Here is a 21203-nt window from a genome sequence, read left to right as displayed (position 1 = left end):
CAGTGCTCAAGGTAGGTATAGATATATTCAAGGTAGTTATGCAGGACATCATATTCTAATAACAGGCAAGGAGGAATTATTCTTTCTGTATTTCTGACAACCAGATTCGGGCAGGGAGGTGGTTTGACATTTGCAGGGATTATGGCTCACTGCAGGTTTTTAATAAATAGAAAAGAACTATCTGAAAGTCTTTGCAATTATATAATTTTCAGAGATACTGAATTTGGCACATACTTAGGAAGAAAAATCACCCTAGTTTCTTCATTATTTTTCTATGTTATTAGTGATAAAAATGTTACTAAACTGTTGCTTCTGCATGTGTGTGCTTCCAGTGAAACATTCAACTCAGACTGAAATGAGATAACTCCTTTAACTTGCTGACACTCTGCCTCCACCACATACCCATTTGTCACAAGTACAGTCATTATATTAATATTTACTTAATGTGGGGCTTTTAAAACTCTACATTAAAGGATTAATAAAGCTTGTTTAGACTGGTTAGCAAAACCAGAAATTACCCCATGCAAATATTCTACAGAAAATGAGAAAGTAGTCTCTGATGTCATGGTTTGTGCTGTGTTTCATGGTGGAGCAACCAATTTGATGCAAACTCTTTGAATAAGTTACTGCAATGAACATATGAAGCAGACTAGATTAATAGAGAGAATGCACAGCTTATGAGCTGTTATCTGCTGTTTATTAGAAAGCTTGTCCAGAGATACAGAAATGTGTGATCCCTATGAATAAAACTTGGTTTCAAAAACTTGCCAGGGTAATGGTTACCAGAACACTAGCTGTCCTGCAGAAATGCTTAAGAAAGGTATGTACTCTCATTATAACATACAACTTCGTGCAAGCTTTCAAATAAAAACATTCTGTAAAATATATTATAAACAATGTCTGTAGTTTAACCTGTGGGTTTCAAATTTATATGTGGAATTCCACAATAAAGAGTTTGTCAGACCTGGACAGCACTCCTCTAGGTTTTACCAGCTATGTTCCAGAATATGTCTCTGACTCTCCCCTACAATTTGTGGATCAGCATCAGTTCTGTTTTTTCTCATGTAATAATTTAGCTGTGATAAAATCTATTAGTTTGGTCTTTAGGATTGAGGTGTACAAACAAGCCACCAATATAGCCTGCAGGAAACAGAAAATAACTTGCTCTTAAGAACCTACAGGTTCTTTGAATCGGTACATCCATGAATGAGGAACTTAGTGATTCTTTAAAAACTCATTATGGCTACAGTTTAGGCAGCTAAAATAGTGTACATGTGCAGTTTGCAATGAAAGTTTTCAGGTGTTAGTTATGTTAGAAACAGTCTACTCTGTGGCAATTTCCTTGTTTACCCAAACGTTTAGGCAGAAGTAAACCATATGGTACCGAGAAAAAAAGTGATGAAAATATAGTGAAATCACTGCAGGACCCTGAAACAACCAAACAGAGCATGTTTAAAAGAAGTCCTGATAATTCACATTCATGATTAAAACAAGTTTATCTCTCATTTTCCCCAGGTGCTTTTTTCTTGTGGTATAACTACCTGCTGTAGCAAGGGATTGGGAAGAAGACAGACTTAAATAATGAAAAGAAACAAGAAAGACATTAAAAATAAGTGTATTAGAGAGGCAGAAGTATAATTGCAGAAGTCTGGGGGCAGGGCAGGGAAAAGGAGGGATGGGCAAGACCTGATAGTTCTAGAGTGTAGTCTGACATATAACCAGGGGAAGTTGGGGTTTTTTTAGATATGTTACCCTTGCAAATGTTATGGTTTAGACCTGCAGTTCATAGACTCTGGTCTGCAGACTTCTCGTGGCAAGTTCTCCACAGTCATTCCTGGCTTTCAGTTAGGAGCTTGAGAGTGTGCAATTGCTCTTTAGTAATTTTGAGAACTGGCACCAGTCTCAAGGGTTTGGGACTGTATTTTTGCACGGTGGTTAATGGCAGTAAAAAAGAGCATTGTTAAGGGCTTTGACAAGTTGTGGGGTTTTTAAAAATGGTATAACTGGAGGGCCAGGAGTAAGGTTATGAAATCTGTCAAAAAAAAAAAAATTAAGAAACCTGAACAGAGATCAGGAAACCTATTGAGTTTGTAGAGTTTTATCCTGCTTTTTTCATTCCAGCATTTTTTCTTCAAGTCCATGAAGAAGGTACCTGTAATGGCACATTACAGGTATTTTGTAAGCAAAATTTGAATCTGACATCCGGTTCTTACCACTACTGGTCCTGCTTACAGCTCTGGAGGTTTTAGACAAAAGCACTCCTGACACAACCGATTTTTCTGCACTGCTCATTTATTTTCTCACAGGACACGGTGGTTAAACCACTTTGTTGTTCATGCTTTTTACAGTGATGTAGAAATGTTTGCCCTAGGATCTGAGCCATAACCTCATGAGGTGGGAGAGGATTGTATAATAGTGCCATGACAAAGCAGTTCAGGACTGCAGGATGTTGGAGTGGTTCCCCACAGTAAAGTAAACGTTTTGTTTTTAAATCATTGCAACAGCCATTTGCTCTAGAAATTTCCATGCTTTTGAACATTTTTTCTTCTGTAGAGGAGCAATAGGAGAGAAACTCAATTCATGTATTTACAGTTATTTTTAAAATTTCCAATTAAAATCCATCATTGGTATTCCAGTGCTAAGCAGAAGCTTTTTATTTCCATGTTTGACACTAAAAGAATTATAAAAATATTATAATATCGTATATTTTATTTGCAACACTGCTTGGAATTTAGATGTTGGGAAATATTTCTTCGTGGTATCCATCAGGAGATAAACTACTTTTCTTCCATCTCTTGAGTTTTGCCGAATTCCAGTGATACATATATAAATTATTTCCGGTAGTGAAATAACAATACTGATTTTGGTGTTTTCTTGCCGAGACTTGTTTATCACAAACATGCACTGTTAAATTAACAGCAGCAACAGTGAAAGGTCAGGTTGAGTTAAAGGGGGAGTTTAGGAAATGTCCTCTAAGGTGAACAGATCCCATAGAATTCTTATCGTCGGAGTGCTGCAGAGTTTGTTCTGAGTTAAAATGTTCGAAGGACTGTAATGGAACAAAGCAACGAAATCATATTTGGCAAGTAGGAGGAATTTTGGAACTTATCTCCCTCTTAATTTGAAAACTCTGACTTTGATAGCTATAAAATTACCTGAAGATGAAAACCTGAAATAATAGGGATTGCAGCATATTTTAGGTTGGAGTAGACCTCTGTGTCCAGCCACCTGCTAAGAGCATCACTAGCTTGGGCAGCTTGCTCAAGGCTTTGTCCAGTCACCTTTTCAGTATGAGCAAAGACAGGGATGCCACAGTCTCTTGGCAACCTGTTCTGGTGTTTGATCTGCCTCATTATGAAAACAATTTTTCTCATCTCTAATGAGACTTTTTTGTGTTCCAATTAACAACCATCATCTCTTGTCCTCTCCCTTCCAGGAAGAGCGTAGCTTCATCTTCTCTATTTCCTTCTGTCAAGTAATTTAGAAAAGCCTCCTCTTTTTCAGGCTAAACCAGACCAATTCCGTCAGCCTCTTCTCAAACCTCCTGCCAAGTATTAATAGTAGGTTATTCCACTTGAAGTTAAGTGACAGTTAACCTCTTCAATTTGACCTCCGAATTTTCTTGGGGGATACTTGTGTTTTTTGCTGACCAGACCCAACCCATAGGGAGGTGTGTTGCCTCCCTGGGACCCACAGAAGGGACATCACCAACAAACTTCCCAGCTTGGTACAGCACAATGATTATTATGCACTCCTGGTTTTCCAAGTAGGCAGCAATGAAGTCCCAACAAGAAGGCTAAGGGCAGTCAAGAGGGTGCTCAGGGCTTTGGGACAACTGGTCAAGGGATCTGGAGCACAAGCCGTGTTCTCTGCTGCCCTGCTAATTGCAGGGCATGATGGGGCAAGAAACAGGAAAATCGTGCAGATGAACACCTGGCTTCGGGACTGGTATAAACAGCAAAACTTTGTGGGTTTTGATCATGGGCCAGTTTATACAACAACGACAACAAATACAGTCTACGTGTCTTAAAGGGGAAAAGGGATCTTAGCTTAGGACTTAGAAGGGTTATTGGGAGAACTTAAACTAGATTTGAAGGGGGACAGGGGCATCACCAAACTCGAGAGAGATAAGATGTGGAGAGGGACCTGCTGAAAAGCAGCTCTGAGGAGAGGGACCTGGGGGTGCTGGTGGACAATAAGCTGTCCATGAGCCAGCAGTGTGCCCTTGTGGCCGAGAAGGCCGAGGATATCCTGAGGTACATTAGGAAGAGCGTTGTCAGCAGGTCAAGGGAGGCAATCCTGCTCCTCAGCCGTGGTGAGGCCACATCTGGAGTGCTTTGTCCAGTTCTGGGCTCCTCAGTACAGCAGAGACAAGGAGCTCCTGGAGAGACTCCAGTGGAGAGCAACAAAGATGATTAAGGGACTGGAGCATCTCTCTTATGAGGAAGGCTGAGGGAACTGGGTCTGTTCAGCCTTGAGAAGAGACTACTGAGAGGGGTCCTCATCAATGTCTATCAGTATCCAAAGGGAAAGTGTCAAAAGGACAGAGGCAGGCGCTTCTTGGTGGTGCTGAGTAATAGCACAAGAGGCAACAGGCAGAAGATGATGCACAGAAAGTTGCACCTGAACAGGAAGAACTTCTTTACTCTGCGGATGACTGTGCTCTGGAACAGATTGCCCAGAGAGGTTGTGGAGTCTCCCTCATTGGAGATATTCTAGAACCATCTGGATGCAATCCTGTGCCCTGTGCTCTAGGATGACCCAGCTTGAGCAGGGAGGTTGGACCAGATGACCCACTGTGGTCCCTTCAAACCTGACCCATTCCGTGATTCTTTGAAATATTTAGGTCTTTATGTTCTTTATATTCTCCTCTTCCTGTATGAGCTAACATAGGGCTTTTTTCATGCAATACCATAAAACATGCTGCCTCTCTCTGGGAAGAGCTACTTTTTCTCTCAGGAAAGTTAATGTGCTGTGCTAACATTCTGCTGAACATCTGGTCTTCAATAGATTTTTTCCACACACATGCTGAAAGTCATGTAAGGATTTATTATTTATTATCAAAACCAAAAATTTCCAAAGAAATGTGAAATCATTTAAAATCGGTTCTTCTCATTGCAAAGAAGAAACTGTTGAAGAGACAACCTTAAATATAATAAAATAATAAATATGAAGGAAGTGCCTTTACAATAAACTGATTGTTTAAGGATTAATGTAGCATGTTTCAAGTAGTGATTTATGAATGATGAGTCAGACTTGGAATTCAAAACTTGTTTGACAAAGCAGAGCAAACAATATAAAAATTTTGCATGATTAAATTGCTTATTGCTTAAGCTCAATTTACTATTAGCTTTTGTTAAATTAATCCAAAATAAAATCAAATCCAGATTCTCTGAATAGAGTCAAGTAGAATCTGCATTCTCTAGCCTCGAGATGCTCATTAAAATTAGGGTTTTCAGTGAGAAACCATGGAGTTACAAAGGGATTGAATCAACAGTTGGCATTTTTACTGTGAGGTTTGAGCTTTCATTTTAAGACATTTAATTTTAGTGCATGTCTGATGATTTCATATGTCTAACTGTATATAATTTACTGTATATCATCTCTAACATAGGTCTGACTAGCCTTTTTATTTCCTTGGAATACAAGGATTTCACAAAGCTCAAAATGGGGCTTTGTCTGCCCTCTGTGAAGTGCTGTCACTCCATTTTGGGTCTGCTCCAGGTGTGATTTCCCAGTGGCACTGGCACCCAACTAACATGAAGGGGGAGCAGCTCTTTGCTTTGCAAGACCCTCCCCCAGCTCTTCCATGTCCCCTCTAGGCTACTCACAGAGTATCACTGCTGCCTGAATGGCCTTTGTAAGGCCTACTGGGGAAGTGGGACATTTTCCAGGTGCATTTCTTTCCTTATTTCTGTGGAGGTGTGTTTATAGGTGCTTGGGGACCTCATTTCAGGATAGTATGTTGAAAGGGCTTTATCTCACTAACACTCTCCTTTGCAGACACAGCCATGTAGTATATTTTCATGTTCGTTGCAATTGCTTGCCTAGGATGGTTTTGTTAAGGTAAAGTATTCCATTTATTCTTACACAGTTTATTTCATATTGTGTGTTTTTAAAAATTATGTATCTTCTGGAACTTGAAATCTTCCAAGAAGTTGAAGAAAACTTAAGAAACTTGTTTCACATTTTGCTAATTCTTTACTTGACTGTGTTCAGGTTTTAATTTATAAATCTTCATTGTGTCACTTTTTCTTCCCAAAGATTTATTTATTAACTTTGTAATTTTCTCACAGGATGGATTTTGTATAATTCACATTTTACTGGCCAGTCATTTCTTGTACAACACAAGTTTTAGTAGGCAAAAGTCAGATAAGCCATTAAATTGCAAAACTAATTTAGCCTCAAAGCGAACTGTGTGTAATGTGTCTCCCAGTTTTTACAAATCCTCTACAGTAATTCAACTGATGTTTTATGCATGTGTCTTATATTTTTCCATGTATGGATTTTGGATATGCAGAATAGTATAAATACCCTGTTCCCTTTAGTCCCTGTGATCACATCAGAAGGTAGACTGAGATTCTTTCTTTTTTGTTTTTTTTAATAGACTCAGAACCGTATGAAGCTAATGGCTGACAACTATGAGGATGACCACCTCAAATCCTCATCCCATTCCAACCAAACCAACCACAAACCCTCCCCTGACCAGGTAATGTGTCTCTCTTCTTTTGTTTTTTAGGTCATTTTTACTTTGAGGGCTGATTATTTTGAGTCATATGTAGTTTTCCCTGACCCGCTTGCAGTACCTTGGAACAAAAATAATATTCTGGAGTGCAGTTATGAAGCAGAAATAGATGTTGCTGTCGTGTTGCCTTTGTTGAAAACTCCTGAAATGTGAACAAACAGTTCCCAGTACCAACCTGTTATTAAGTGGGCGGAGAAGAGGGAGCACACTGAAAAGGAGGAGAAAAACATTACTTTCTTAAAACGCGAGACTCGAGTCCTGTCTGACATACTCAGATTTTAGTAGCTCAGGTTTACTGCTTGAGTGTGTGGAGTGTCCAGGACTGTTTCTTGTCTTCGGTAGCAGGAAATCATGCTCCAGGATCAGCTTTCTGATCTATGGATTGTATATGAGCAGTTCCCTTCATTTCCCACGAGGAAATCTCGGCCTCGGTGCCAAATGAGCACAGACTGCTCCCTCACAAACTCAATGGGCCGTGAACTGAAGGAAAATCAATTTACCATCTCCAAAGCGGTGAGGAGCCTCCTGTGTCATTTAGAAAGCACAGCCATGTGCGTGATAACTATCAGAGAGATTAACCATCCCTTGGGTAGCACAGAAAATGCCAACATAATTACATATCCCATGTCGCAATCTCATCCATTCTGGTTTAATTAAAATATTAGTGATCATTAATCACTGCCTTAATGAAGTGAAGGCATGTTTGGTGCTCCTCTTTGCCCTCTGACTCATCTAGACATTGTTGAGGTCTGAAGGGAGGCATCTCAGTCTAGACCTTTAAGCGCCAACCTAGTGATACACAGAAATCGTGGGTAAGGTACAAGAGGAAAATGACAAAAAACAATTGCATGTTCACCCTGCAAAAAATAGATCTTTAAAAATCTCCTTTGATATCTGCATCAGAAGACAATAAGGAGTGTTTACAAAGAAACAAACAGAAAAATTCTCATTTTCAAAGCAGCTTTCTTTTGCATCTTGATTTAATACCTTCCTCAACTGGCTTGAATTTTTTGCAGTGTTTTTGGAAAATGTTGGTGTTACCTTTTTCAGGAGAGGGAAATTGCTAATACTGCAAATTAAATAGATTCCTTAATCTTAATTTGATATGAATGTTAGACAGCTGAAGCCATGTCCAGAATGTAACTGTGTAACATGCTTGCAAATGAATGCAGCATAGCATTCACAGATGAAATGAAAAGATAAAATGTAAAAGAGAAATACAATTTAAACATTTACGGAAATTCTTGCAAAGACCTTGCAGGGGAGGGCAATAGGGAGGAGAGGGGGTGGGAGGAGGGTCTGATTGCACTTTCCCTTTGCATAGGGGCATTTCAAAAGCTGACAAAGCCTACAAGAGAGCAAAGAAAGCTGTACCTCAAGGTAGCTCAGAATATTGCATAAGGAATTAAATGCTTTGTACTACTATTTGTACTTACCTATGTGCTTTAAATACTAACCAACTCTTTATTTCATTCCCATGCTGCTCTGGGGCTTTCCTCCCATTGCCACCTCTGCACCTCTAGGATGAGGAGGAGGGTATTTGGGCATAACCAGTCAGATGCTCTTAGTTCAGCCATTTTGTTCAGAACGGTGAGAATCAACTTCTCTTGCCAATAGAAAAGTTTCCGACAGTCGCTCCCACATCTCGCTCCCGTGTGCTTTGTGAAACCTGGCTGTGCTCCTTCCCCCTTGCTTGGACAGTCTCTGCATGAGGGTGTTTCTCGTGTGTTTATGTGTAGTTTGTGATTTTCCTCTTCTAATCACCATATCATTGTTTCACGATGTGGGGAGAACTTTCCAGGGCATGTAATTGAGTTTCTGTGCAAAGCAAACTCTTAATGCGGACGAGAGAACAGGAAATGTCTCTCATATCATTTATCATTGACTTCATGGGGGAAATGTTTTCAGTCGGATTCTTTTTCAAAGCAGTTTGCACTGTAGCCAAATCTATGTATGCTTTTTCGATTCTGGTTTGTAAAGAATTTGCTCAGAGATAATGTTCCTCCTGAAGATAATGTTCCTCCTGAAGGTTTTAAGCATGTTAAGATCTGCGGCTGAGATTGCTGCCATGCATGCTGACCTAACCAGTCACAGATATTTATCAGCTCACAACAGATGATTCTTGATATGGACTACGAATATAAATTGTCTATAAATTTGAAGGCAAAGAGGAATATCCCCTTAACCTTCCGCTCTCCTTTCCATCTCCCTCATTCTTTCAAAACAATGGGGGAGAAGTTGGTAGCTGTTTTTCATTTTAAGTACATTTTGTTTCTCTATGTCAACGTCCACAATTTTCTCTTTTCTGCTGTCAAATTGTCCCCATGACAACTCCCATTTCCAGAAGAGAGGGCACTACACAGGGCAGAGCCCTTCTCCTCATGCCTGTTCTCTAGCTAAGAAAACATCCTTCACTGACCGGGAGCCTTGATATAGAGCTTAAAAGTCCAATACCCATTATTAGGCTACCGTACATAGGATTCATTTATACCTTGGAGTAGTTTTAAAGCAGAATACATTTCTCTGAAGTACTTAAAGTATTTTGAAGGACTAAAATGCAATAACAGTATTTTAAAAAATTATATGAAACTTTTTCTTTCTTCACTTATACTTTCAAGAAAAAATATTTCACATTTTTTTGCACAATATGATTTTTTCCTACTAGTTACTTGAAAGAAAACTTCTGAAAATTTCTGTGGAAATCTTGGACTCTTGCATTTTGGAAAATTTTTTCCTTTATGTTAGATTTGTAAAACATTCATGAAAGAATAAGGCACTCTCATCTCTTCACACTTGCTCAATTAACTACAGACTTACATGTCTGTCTGACTGTATAGATCAAATCCCTTTTTTCAAGTCAACCATCTGAAAAATTTAATCCAACTATGACAGTGTCAAACTTGAATTTCATGCCTTGGGGTTTCAACTGAGAAAATCTCTTTAGTGGAAAAATTGATAAAATGCTTCATTAATTTACACTCGCTGTTGATTTCACATTCTTTTTGAATCACCACTCTTGCAATGGTTGTGTGTTAGTGTATGTTGTTAAAAGTTTTAGAGGTAATGCTTGTAAAAGATCAGCTGAAGCACAGCAATTAAACAGGAAAGATCAGGTAAGTAAATGAATGAAAAGGAAGAGGACACTCACTATGAAGGTAGGAATGATTCTGATTTTCCTTCTAGAGCAAACATGGAGTTTGTGAGGAAAACACTGATAGAAAGATCTTTCTCTTTTCCTCTCCCACCTGCTGGTACATTTATGAATGCAAATGTGCTAAGAATATGGTTTCTATTAGTTTACTGAATTAATGGGTGGGTGACATTAAATACAGCTTATCTCTCTACTTGGAGGCATTTTCCTCAGGAAAGCATGTTACAGAGTTACAGAGTATCCTAGTCAAAATAATGAGTCAGCCAGCATCCTTGCCTTACATGCATCTCATCTGAGAAACTTGTCAGCCTCAAGATTGTCTTGCATACATCAACAGGGAAAGTATAAAGGTGATTGATGCATCCCAAGCCATTTATTCCCAACAGAGTTCCTGTTTTTACCATGATATTCCATGTGTATTGAAAAAAAAAAGTCCTTATTCTCTTTGTAAAAGCTAAGGTAATGTAAGTTACAGAGTCCCTAACTTAAATTTACGTGCTAAATTAAAATTTACGTATTACAGTGATAAAAAAGTAACTAATAGCAAAACACTTGGCAATAAGTTTATTTTTTAGAGTTCCTTTAGGTCTGTGCATACAATCACCTCTGGTCGATACTGAAGATGAAATGGAGACGAGAAAACTATGTACAGTAGCAAACTACATTATTTTATTTTTATGTTTTAGGGTTTAAGGCTTTTCCCCTCCAGCATTCCAGAATTGACTGAATTTAATATTTAATTATGCCAGTTGTGTACATGGCAGCATTATCAGATAGATCTCCCCTGAAATGGAGCACTGTTCCTAAACATATGCACCTTTCCTGTAGTTCCAGAGAATGGTAGCTTACATTTCAGTTTATAATTTAATGTAAATACCATCTTTCGTCCTGAAATAGTCTTTCCTAGCCTTTTTCTCTAGGCTTGTTTCCTTGCTGTGTGAATTTCTTATGACTCCTTTTATTCCCCAGATGGAGCTCTATCCTCCTCTATACCCAAGCGTGTTCCAGTGTGATTTCACATGAGGATGCTCCTTTGTCTTTCTCAGATGCTAAAATGGTCTGGCCAATATCTTAAATAGTTATTACTCACTGTTATTGAGAATAATATGAATTTACACTTTATGAGGTCTCGTACATGCAGAAGGGTATGTGTGCATGCACATGTATCTCCTCTGTAAATCTGTACCATGCCTGTGCCATATGGGGGAAGGAGAAGAAAAGCTTCCATACATAAATGTCTCAGTTCGTCTAGTTTTCTTGTGAAGCACAGCTGTGCTACCTACGATGGGAGAAAGTGTGGGTGTGGTTCAGAGATCTGCTTGATTCACCCCTGCCCATCAGAAATGAGGAGGGCCACTCTTGTTGAATGGGTGTACGGGGCACAGGGTCACAACAAAGGGTTGGAAGAGTGAAAGATCAATCAAATGGAAGGGCCCAGGGAAAAGCAAGGACAGAATTGAAGTGCTAAGGGCAAGAACAGAGGAAGAGCAAAACTGAAATCCTGAGAACTGAGAGTTTAATCCTGGTATGTAATTTATACATACCACTTGTGTGTTTTTAAGTATGCATGCTGTTGTATTTTTCTTCCCATCTTCCATGGCTCTAGTTTGCAGTAAGGGTTGAATCCTAGTAGATGCTGTCATTAGGCAAGCTTTTTGAACTCACTCTGTGGAAGCATTTTTTTATTAACAACTGTGAACAAGTCCTGAAGTCACTGATACTCCTGCTAAAGAGCAAAGCATTTGGTTTTTCTTGAATTCCAGGAACAAAATCTGAAAATTAATATTATGCTTATTAGAGTAACAGTGGAATGGTCAAAGAGCTAGCGTGGAACTGGAGTGCCTAAAAATAGGGATATTTCAAGATGATGAAGATATTGGCAAGTTCCTATTACCGTAAAAATATTGCAAGACAAAAAGCCTCTTCTTTGTGACATTTTTCTTTAATACTTGAGTTTGACAAATTTTAGCACAGAAGGAGTAGGTATTGTGGGTTGAGCACTGAAGACACTAGCAGAATTTGAGACTTCTCTTAAGATTTCAGAGGTGGAAAGAAGGAGTAAGTCATTACAGGAAAATATTTGACTCATTTTTAAGACCTGAAAAAACAGTCAATTCAAATAAATTTCCTACACTCCTTGTCAAAATCAGTGTAAATTATAATTTTCAACATCACCAGATTACAAGTATGTGTTTTCTACCAAGGGCTACATTTTTAATGTTGTAATTTGAGTTTGCCGAGAGTTTTTCTGTAGACGAGTCATCTAAATCTGAAAACTGAAATAGAGGGAAAGCCATCAATATGAAGAAAGTTTAACAAATTCAGTTTGAAATTTTTAACTATAGGTTTTAATAAAGAGCATCTAATATTCTGAAGGACATAATTAATGAATATATTGTTTCCAAAACCAGTTTAATTCTAAATAGCCATTTGTGATTTTTAAAGGGTAATGGAGCTTGAATGACATTCCTGTGTTGCATGTTTTAGAACAAGGGTATTAAACAGGATTCCTGTAAGAATGATAGAAACAATTAAATCTCACAGAGAAGTTGATACTAGTAGATGTATGCAAAACCCAACTGAATGCTCAGGGTTGTAAGCCATGTGTTTCCAACTTGTATCTGCAGAGCAATGTTGTCTCACCCCTAGGAATGCCCAGAAGGAGCATTCACAATTTCCTTTCTGTTGTGTAGGAGGTATTTCTTACTCCATTTTACAGCTAAAAGGAAATACACAGTGAGTGGACACCCAGTCAGCCAGTGTTCATGGCTATTCAAACACATTTAGAGGAAAGTGGCAGAAATAGGTGACAGGTAGCAGCATGAAGAACTGTAACTACTATGATGGGAGAGTAAGAGGGATAGAAATAATGCCAGTAAGGGCAGGACATCTCAGGACTTAATTTAACCTTTGCCACAGCTGTTAAACCCCATGAATTTTTCATTTTGATCACTACAGCACTGAAAATGTCTATGCTTTGGGACGTTTGAGAAGAACATTGATTTTTTTTTTCTACATTATTTGATGCTTGGATTCATATACTGATTTCTTTTAGCAAAGTAAATATCTTTTTCATGGTGAGTTCCATGTTCAAATGATTACACAGGCATCCATTCACTACATAAATGTGATCTTTTCTCCACAAGACACATTTTATGCTTGCAGCATGTAGAGAATTGCTCATCCTACTGTCATACTTTTTAGGTTCTCAGTATTGTCACTTATTACACTGTGACCTCATAAGCCTTTTGAATAAATTTATTTTCAATATGGTCTTTTTAATTGTTAGATCATGCAGAATGGTCAAAAACACCAAGCTTTCGTGCCTGGCTCGTATTACAATGTAATTTACTGGACACAGTACTAGACCACAGTTCAGAAGATAAATTCTTTCCTGGCATCATCTCCAACCACTCACTTGTTCTCTTTCTTCCTGTCTCAAATTCTCTAATTGTAAAATGAGCTGAAGTTTTTGTAGAAGTGGAAGTTGGCTTGGGAAAAGTGCTATATAAGTGCTAGGTACTATTATTGCACAACATTCTGAAATAGTCTTGTTAAAGTGATATGATAGTGATTCTAATACCTCATGTTGAATTTTTTCCCAAAATTATGTTAGATTTGTATTTGACTCTATTAATACTTTCTTTTCCCTCCCCAAAAAAAGGGAAAATAATCCATATGTTAAACATTTCAAGGAGCTGCTCTTCCAGCATGCTGAACAAAGCTCTTTAGACCACTCTCTCTTGTTCTTTATTGTGATCTTTTGTCATCTGAAGGGTCATTTATTCCCTTCTCTAAAAATCTACAGACTAATTGTGTAGTGTGTAATAATGGTATAATATGTTCATTACAGTTCTTCATCCAGATGTGTAAAAAGCATTGTGAAAGTGCCTTAGAGACATACCCTGTGCAAAATTTTAAGGCAGCCATGTGAAATAATCTTACTTTACTTAAACATTATCACTTGTCCTGACTGAGAGTTAAGATGCCTGATGTGTTTTGTCATCCTGGTGACAGCCAGGGCTCCTCACTTCCATTTTTCAGATGGGGAACCCTATAGTAAGAACCCTAATGGGATGAGCTCAAATAAGGTGATGTAACTAATTAATCCTTGCAAGAGCAGCACTTTGAATACAGTTGTTCCAGTTAATCACAGGACCTCATTTCCATCCCTGCTTTTCTGGACCTCTGTTAGACTGGGATGGGCCAGCCTAGAGAAGAATGCTGTCCTTAAGATGATGTCAACATCTGCTCCTGGTCTTTTCAGTCTTCTGGGGAACAATTCTGCTGCTATTATTTTGCTATTTAGTAACTAATGTATCTTAGAATAGTGTATTCTCTGTCCAAGAATTTAATATCTATGAACACAGAAGAACTGATCTTGATACACTGTTCATCTTCTTTCTGATCCCAGAATGATAAGACTAAGATTTCCAGATGGAATTTTGTAATCTGCAGCTCTGGGATGAATTAAGCACTCACAACAGAGGTGTAGCTGGACTGTATCACTGTCTTCGTATTATTCTTACAGATCAAAGAAGAACACAAATAGATACTTACATTCTAAAACATTCAAAACAGATGGCTGGTTTCTTTTTGTACAGATTTGTGCTTTTCAGCAAAACAATTGCAAAAAGGCCATCATTCATTTCTGCCAAATGAGATTATGCCAGGTCTGTGTCTTATTTTCTCTTTTGATTTGCAGCTGAATATGATCTCCTACGAGTGGCTTGGTCTTTTTAGCAAGTAGGAATTCTGCACTCAGACATTATTGTTTCTGGCCACTTCCAGGACAGTTGTTGCTTGCATCTTGTGTGATAGTCTGTACTATCTCCCGATTACTTTACCATTTAGATTTCTTGCAGTGCTCATCCATACCCCAGAATGCAATCATGCAAGGTCAGAAGCTTCTACAAACTATGAATACACTGCTGGTGACATGAAGGAGAGGGAAGCTGAGCCCTGGCACTCATGGACAGGATAGAGGCAGAAGAGGAATAGCTGCAGCCAGGCCCTGTTAGTTGTCAGTTAGGAGGAAAGAAACTGAGGGAGAGGGGAGATGAAGAATATTAGAAAAAGAATCAAGCCCAAACCTGCTTTCCAACATATTAACTATGAAAATAAGCTCAAGAGAAATGTGCCTAAAATAAAAATTTATAGGGGCAAGTAGCCAATCCAGACGCTATATTTTCCTGGCTGGTAAAGTTCATAATAAATGATGGAGATGTCAGGATTTACAGTTCCAACTCATAGTAGGCTCACCACAGGCAGTCCAGCTACATCTGATTGTTTAATGTAACTTTTAGATAAGAACTTATATATATGTGTGTGTGTGTGTGTGTGTGTGTGTGTTTATTTGTGGGATTTTGCATTTGAACGTAGAGCAAACAACTCTAAAAAGAACTCCTAAAGACAGATAAACCAGGTGTTTGGTGGCTTCATGTGGCTTTGCTTTGAAAGTATCTTTTATCAGGTAGGGAGCTGCAACAGCAGAATGAAGACCCAGTGTTAGAGAATGACAAGACCAAGATTCCTATCACCTGCAGACAGGGAGGTTATAGTTCATCTGAACAGGAAAAGCACTGATTGTGTTCTCTGGTAGACTACTTAAGAAATACCTTCTGTTTTCCATTAGCAATGGAACAGACACAGGGAGACAGAAGAACACAGTCCCTGATACATAAGCATTCCCATGGACACAGTCTCCCAGTGCATGTGTTCTGCTTTCAAACAAAAGCATGTTAGCCACTGTTTCCTTTTATCCTTTGTAACAGGAATAAGCAATAGACAAAATACAGCACAGCAAGAGATGTGTTTGCTTTCTCGTTCACTGTTGCATGGATAACAAGTGCTAGAAAGCTTGAATGGATTAAAAGTATAAACAGGTTGTTCTTACTTATTCTCAAGCTGCTACGTGCTTGTAGAGAAGGAATCAGCATAAAATCTAATGGATTCTGTGAAATCAAAACTTGCCTAACTACACCTGCAGAAGTTTGATCAGGAGAATGTTATTTAAATCCACAGTGTCATGTACAAGCTGCAAATGGTTATTAAACGATTTGTACTTGCTGTGGGAATACTTTTTTTTTCTCTTGATAATATTATCATTGTCAGTATCATAAGTCTGACTTTCTATAGAATTTAATTTACTCTTCCAAATTTTAACCTGGTAACTAACATAACTTACAGGAACAAAATGAAGGAGATTTTAATATATTGAAGATTTTAGATTCTCTTAGGTCATCCTGTTTTGCTCCAGAACTAAGCTTCTGGGTTGCTGGATTCCAAAGAGATTTTGAAGACAAAAGAAAACTTAGAGAAATAAAACAGCATTTCAGTTTGTATGTTCTGATCTCATCTTGCATTTAAGCCACAGATTCCTCTCCTGTGTCTCAGCTGGGGAAGAGGAATATGGGCTGTTAGAGAGGAAAGAGATGTGAGGTGTGCACAGTGCAGTTAGTTATATTCAGGAGTAAGAGTCTGGGCAAATGCTTCTGCTTTTGAAAGTCAGGGGTTGACGAAACAAGTAAAATTCAAGCTGTATGCAGACACCCCCTTCAGCTCTGCTGAGGTACCTCGTTCCTGAACGTTCATCTACAGTAGTCCCTGCTATTCCTCACGTGGCTCCCCTCAAGCATTTGCTCCGCAGCCCATGTAAGCAAAAGTTGCCAGTGTCATGAAAAACCACTTCTGGATTTGTTATGTATAAAAATATTTTAGAAGTACTTGCTCGTTTTCAGTGCTTTAGGAATCCTACCAACCCACTGCAATTCTTTGCTTCACCTACATGATGGGGAAAAGGTTTTATTCAAACAGAGGGAACTAATGAGAAAACTACTTTCCCTGGTTTGTGTTTTCTCTGTTCTTTTTTTCTGGTCTGGATTTTTCCCAAGGTGAAGAGGGTGAACTCTGGAAATCATTAATCCATGGGATTTGTTCATGGCGTTTAAAAATTTCTAAAATAATTTGCTATATAAAAATGATTTCCTAATTGATTCTGTCAGAAAGGAACTGAGCAAGACAGCTCTGTCAAAATAGCCAGAATCTCTTTCAGCTCCTCACATATGTTGTTTTGTTTTGGTTTATGAGGAAAAAATTATGAAAGTTAGGTTTAAATCTTTTTTTTTTTTTTTTGTCTTTAAAACAAATCTAAAGAAAATTAAGCCTGTCCCTGCTCTTTTGTGTTGTGGTCTTCTGAAGAAACCAAGTATCTCTGTGCATCAGTGAACTGAGCTGAACTGAACTGAGGTCAGGATGTGTCTTTTTGAGAACTTTCTTCTGTTTCCATTTAAAATAATGAAGGGAAGACATCAGTGATAAATTGCTCTGAATTTGGGAAAGCTTTGCACATTCTGAGCCAAATTCATGCCTCATAAAACTCCATTGCGTTCAATGGTTACAAGATTATTGTAGCTGAGCCCTCGTGTTTGTTGCCAAATAAACACAAATGGTCTGAGCAAGAAGGCCTAATTCCATTTGCCATGCAAATACTTCCAGACTGTGTCACTCGGTATCTTTAGTTTATTTCCATATCTCCCAATATAAGATATTTATCTATATAGGCAAAATTTTCTTGTCTGGCAATATCTATAATAAAACCCAGATACAAGGAGGTATCTGAGGATCCACTATGATGCATTCCATCTTTTGTTAAATTTGTCAGGTCCTCTTGGAATAATTTCTTTTTAGAAAAAAAAAAAAAGGTGCCTACACAGTTTTTGTGCTCATCTTCTCTTATGTAATGGTAGTTTGGGAAGCAGGTTCTGTTGGGTAGCGTAGTTGCATCTGTGTGTAACAAAAATTTGAAAATAATTTTCCACACTCAGATGAAAGATGTGATTGAGAGGAGATAAAGGGCTACCTCCATTTAACTTGTTTTCCAAGTATATTTGTTACGTTCAGTCTGAAGTTCTGAGGAGATGTTTGGTGACATTTTGGGTTTATGGTTGAATTTTTTTCAGAATTCCATATTTATTTGTGCCTTTGCAGGATCTACAATGTAAACTCATAGTCTATAGAGCAGGCTAGCAAGCTAAGTCATTTTTCAAATAAATTCCTTGAAAACTTTCAGATTCACTCCATCTCCACTTCTTGGTAACATTCTCGATACAAAAACACCATCATTTTGACCCTGTGTTGTTTACTTTGACAGCTGAGATTACTTGTCTGTTTTATTTTATTTTCTTCCTGATATAGCTGTTTTTACAGGGATTCTTTTTCTAAAATATTTAGAGATTAATGGGTAAGTTAAGAAAAAGATACTGAAATTTTTGATTGCAAAAAAAAGACTACTTGTCTGCATCACTCTGCCCTTTAGTGAGTATATACATGCAGAGTACATACACTCTAAGGGCAAGCAGGGTAGTCAAGCTAATAGGGGAGTATGACAGCAGTCCTGCTAGTGCCAAATGTACATATGGAAACTTGTATTGCCATTACTGTGTCAAGAAGTTGTTATTTTCTCCTTCTTTTTTGCTTTCTCAGAGAAATCACAGGCATGTATCTGTAAGAAAAAGATTATTGATGTTGATCCACAAACAACATGCACATTTCTGCATGATTCTGATGGCTAAGGCAAGCTGTGTAAGGAGATAACTTTTACAAGGTCAACTGATGTAGTTGTGAAAACAAACAGGCTTTTAGATGTGCCTATAAGATTTTACTCAAAATGGGAGCTGCAGATTTTTTGTTAAGTAGAAATTTAGAAGGTATTCTCTGAAATTAGTACAGTTAATTACTTGGTTCTGCGAAAGAAAAGTGGTTGCTTCCTTCAGAGAAGAAGAGAATGTTAGCAGGGAGAAAGGTGAGCAGGTCATTAACCCTTCTGCCTGCAGAACCCATAATTTAAAGCTGGTGGTTGTGGTGAATTACACATTGATTAAACCCATACTTTATTCTGCAGACGATTATGGATAGTCAGTATCACGTTTCTGTCCTATCAACAGTGCTGCACTTATACCACCCATTCACTGGTTTCCTTTTTCATGTAACCACCTGTGTGGTTTTGTATATTTATGATAGACACTGCTCAGCCAAACTTTTGGACACCGCAGTCTCTGTATGGGAGAGAGGTGTATTCATCTTTCACAGTCAAAGTGACCAAACATTTAGATAGGTCTCTCCAGTTACGTTCAGTTACAAGTACCTCTTCTTATCTATACAGTGTCTATATACATATTTATATGCAGAGACTTAGCATAAAAAAATGCAGTTACCCGTATTTCAGCTGACCTTTGTACAACAACAGCAGGTCTACCTCTGAATAAGCAGTATAATTTCATTCTAAAGCTTTTCTACCCCAATGAGTTGTAAAACTGCAATTAGGTTCCCATTTCTCATGCTCAAAGATTTTTTAAAAATCTACAAAATTTAAAAAAAAAATATGTTGTTTCCAAGTTGAATGTGTTTTGGAGTATGTTCCCAAATGTCTTTATTAGTTGGCTGAGATGGCTTGGGTTTGTATCAGAGTTGTAGTGATTGCCTTTTTTAGTGAAACAGACTGTCAGACTTAGCTGGCCATTAGCAATATTCTGAACTTGAGGGTACATTAAGCAGACTTCATTCCATGCATTGATGAGGATGGCCTAAACCTATCAGGGCAATTAATGAATCAGGGCCGCTTTAGAAGATATTCCTGGGTTTGGTCTGTTTACCCATTGCTTTCCTAGAAAGCTCTACAGCTCTGAGCAGATCATGAGAACGCGATGTGGTTTATGAATCCAGCACTGCCCTGCTTTTCCACTTAGCAAATGCTCTTACACCCTCTTGAGATAAGGCAGTGGCAGCTCTGCTGTGTGGGAAGCACAGTGCCTCTTGCTAAGTGGCTAGTTCATATTAGATACGGCAGGAACGCAGATATAAGAGCACTTCCTACTTGACTGACAGTGTTTAATGGATCCCAAGTGAGAGGAATGATTGCTCTGTGAACAGCTTTGGGAAGGCTGCTAGTTAAGAACTTTCACACGCCTCATTTGGCCTGTTTCCAGCTTGAGGTAAGGGGGAAGGGTACAGGAGGAATGTGTTTCAAAAGGGGATTTATTTCTGAGCGATCAGATGCAACTGCTGTATGAAAATCTTCCATCCTTACTTGCTAGATAGGTCTGCTTTCTTTTTATCAGCGAGGGTTTCTGTTCACAAAGAATGACCAGAAAGGTTGGCAGGTCGGATTCTTTTCAGACTGGAATCTGCACATCTGATGGATATTCAATAGATTGTGATATCTGAAAAGAGTACAAAGCAGCTACTACATTGATGGGACAGCTAGTTATTAGATGTTGACTACTGCTTTTGCACACTTTCATTCTATAGAAAACTAGTTTTTTAAGATGTGATATTCCATCACTCTACCCTCTGTGGGCAAATCAAATAGTAAGAAAGATAGGAAAGACATTAGTTCAATTAGAAGCATCACCGGTTTTCACCTGCACAGTCAGTACACTTTCAGATCATAATCTTCATAACAAATAAGAAATTGGGGTAAATAGTGCAAATTCAGTAAATAACCAAAACTGATGGATATAATTGGCTAAATACAGTTTTGCTGGGTAATGGAAGTGAAATGTAACTGTGTTGACGCTATTAAAATATCCCTTTCTATTGCCCTGTGTACAGGAGAGCAGAGTATTCTGCCCTGCTGCAGTTTGCAGTCACTGAACCACAGAATGGGTCGGGCTGGAAGGGACCACAGTGGGTCATCTGGTCCAACCTCCCTGATCCAGCAGTGTCATCCCAGAGCACACAGCACAGGTTCTTGAATATCCAGTTGAGGGAAACTCCACAGCCTCTCTGGGCAATCTGTTCCAGTGCATGGTCACTTGCACAATGAGGAAGTTCTTCCTCCTGTTCAGATGGAACTTCCTGTGCATCACTTTTTGCCTGTTGCCTCTTGTCCTATTACTTGGCACCACCAAGCAGAGCCTGGGTCCAGCATCTTGACACCCTCCCTTCAGATAGTGATAGACACTGATGAGGTCTCCTCTCAGTTGTCTCTTCTGAACAGGCCCAGCTCCCTCAGCCTTTTCTTGTAAGAGGGATGCTCCAGTCCCTTAATCAGTTTTGTTGCAGGACCTGCCCCAGGAGCTCCATATGTCTCTTGTACTGAGGAGCCAGAACTGGACAGAGCACTCCAGATGTGGCCTCACTAGGGGTGACTAGAGGGGCAGGATCACCTCCCTCAACCTGCTGGCAATGCTCTTCCTAATGCACCCAGGATACCCTTGGCCTTCTTGGCCATAAGGACACACTGCTGGCTCATGGACAGCTTGTTGTCCAGCAGGACCCCCTGCTGCTGCTTTCCAGCAGGTCAGC

General features: G+C 38.8%; 1 protein-coding gene across 13 annotated transcripts in view; it reads left to right on the top strand.

The window, feature by feature from the left end:
* Positions 1-21203, top strand: part of ERC1 (ELKS/RAB6-interacting/CAST family member 1) — a 288797-nt gene that overhangs the window by 247153 nt on the left and 20441 nt on the right. For 11 of the 13 annotated variants that reach the window (XM_039383120.1, XM_039383129.1, XM_039383128.1 and 8 more), the window contains one exon: positions 6608-6709. In XM_039383120.1, the coding sequence (XP_039239054.1) occupies positions 6608-6709 (102 nt within the window). Of the gene's footprint in view, positions 1-6607; positions 6710-8268; positions 8336-21203 lie in introns of all 13 variants that reach the window. The other 2 variants (XM_039383131.1, XM_039383130.1) reach the window with 1 other exon arrangement.

This window comes from Pipra filicauda, unplaced genomic scaffold (genome assembly GCF_003945595.2).
Source record: "Pipra filicauda isolate LSUMZ 115617 unplaced genomic scaffold, ASM394559v2 scaffold2_size9829703_pilon, whole genome shotgun sequence".
Lineage (NCBI taxonomy): Eukaryota > Metazoa > Chordata > Aves > Passeriformes > Pipridae > Pipra > Pipra filicauda.
Note: the sequence above shows the minus strand (reverse complement) of the source record. Positions and strands in the feature narration are given on the sequence as shown.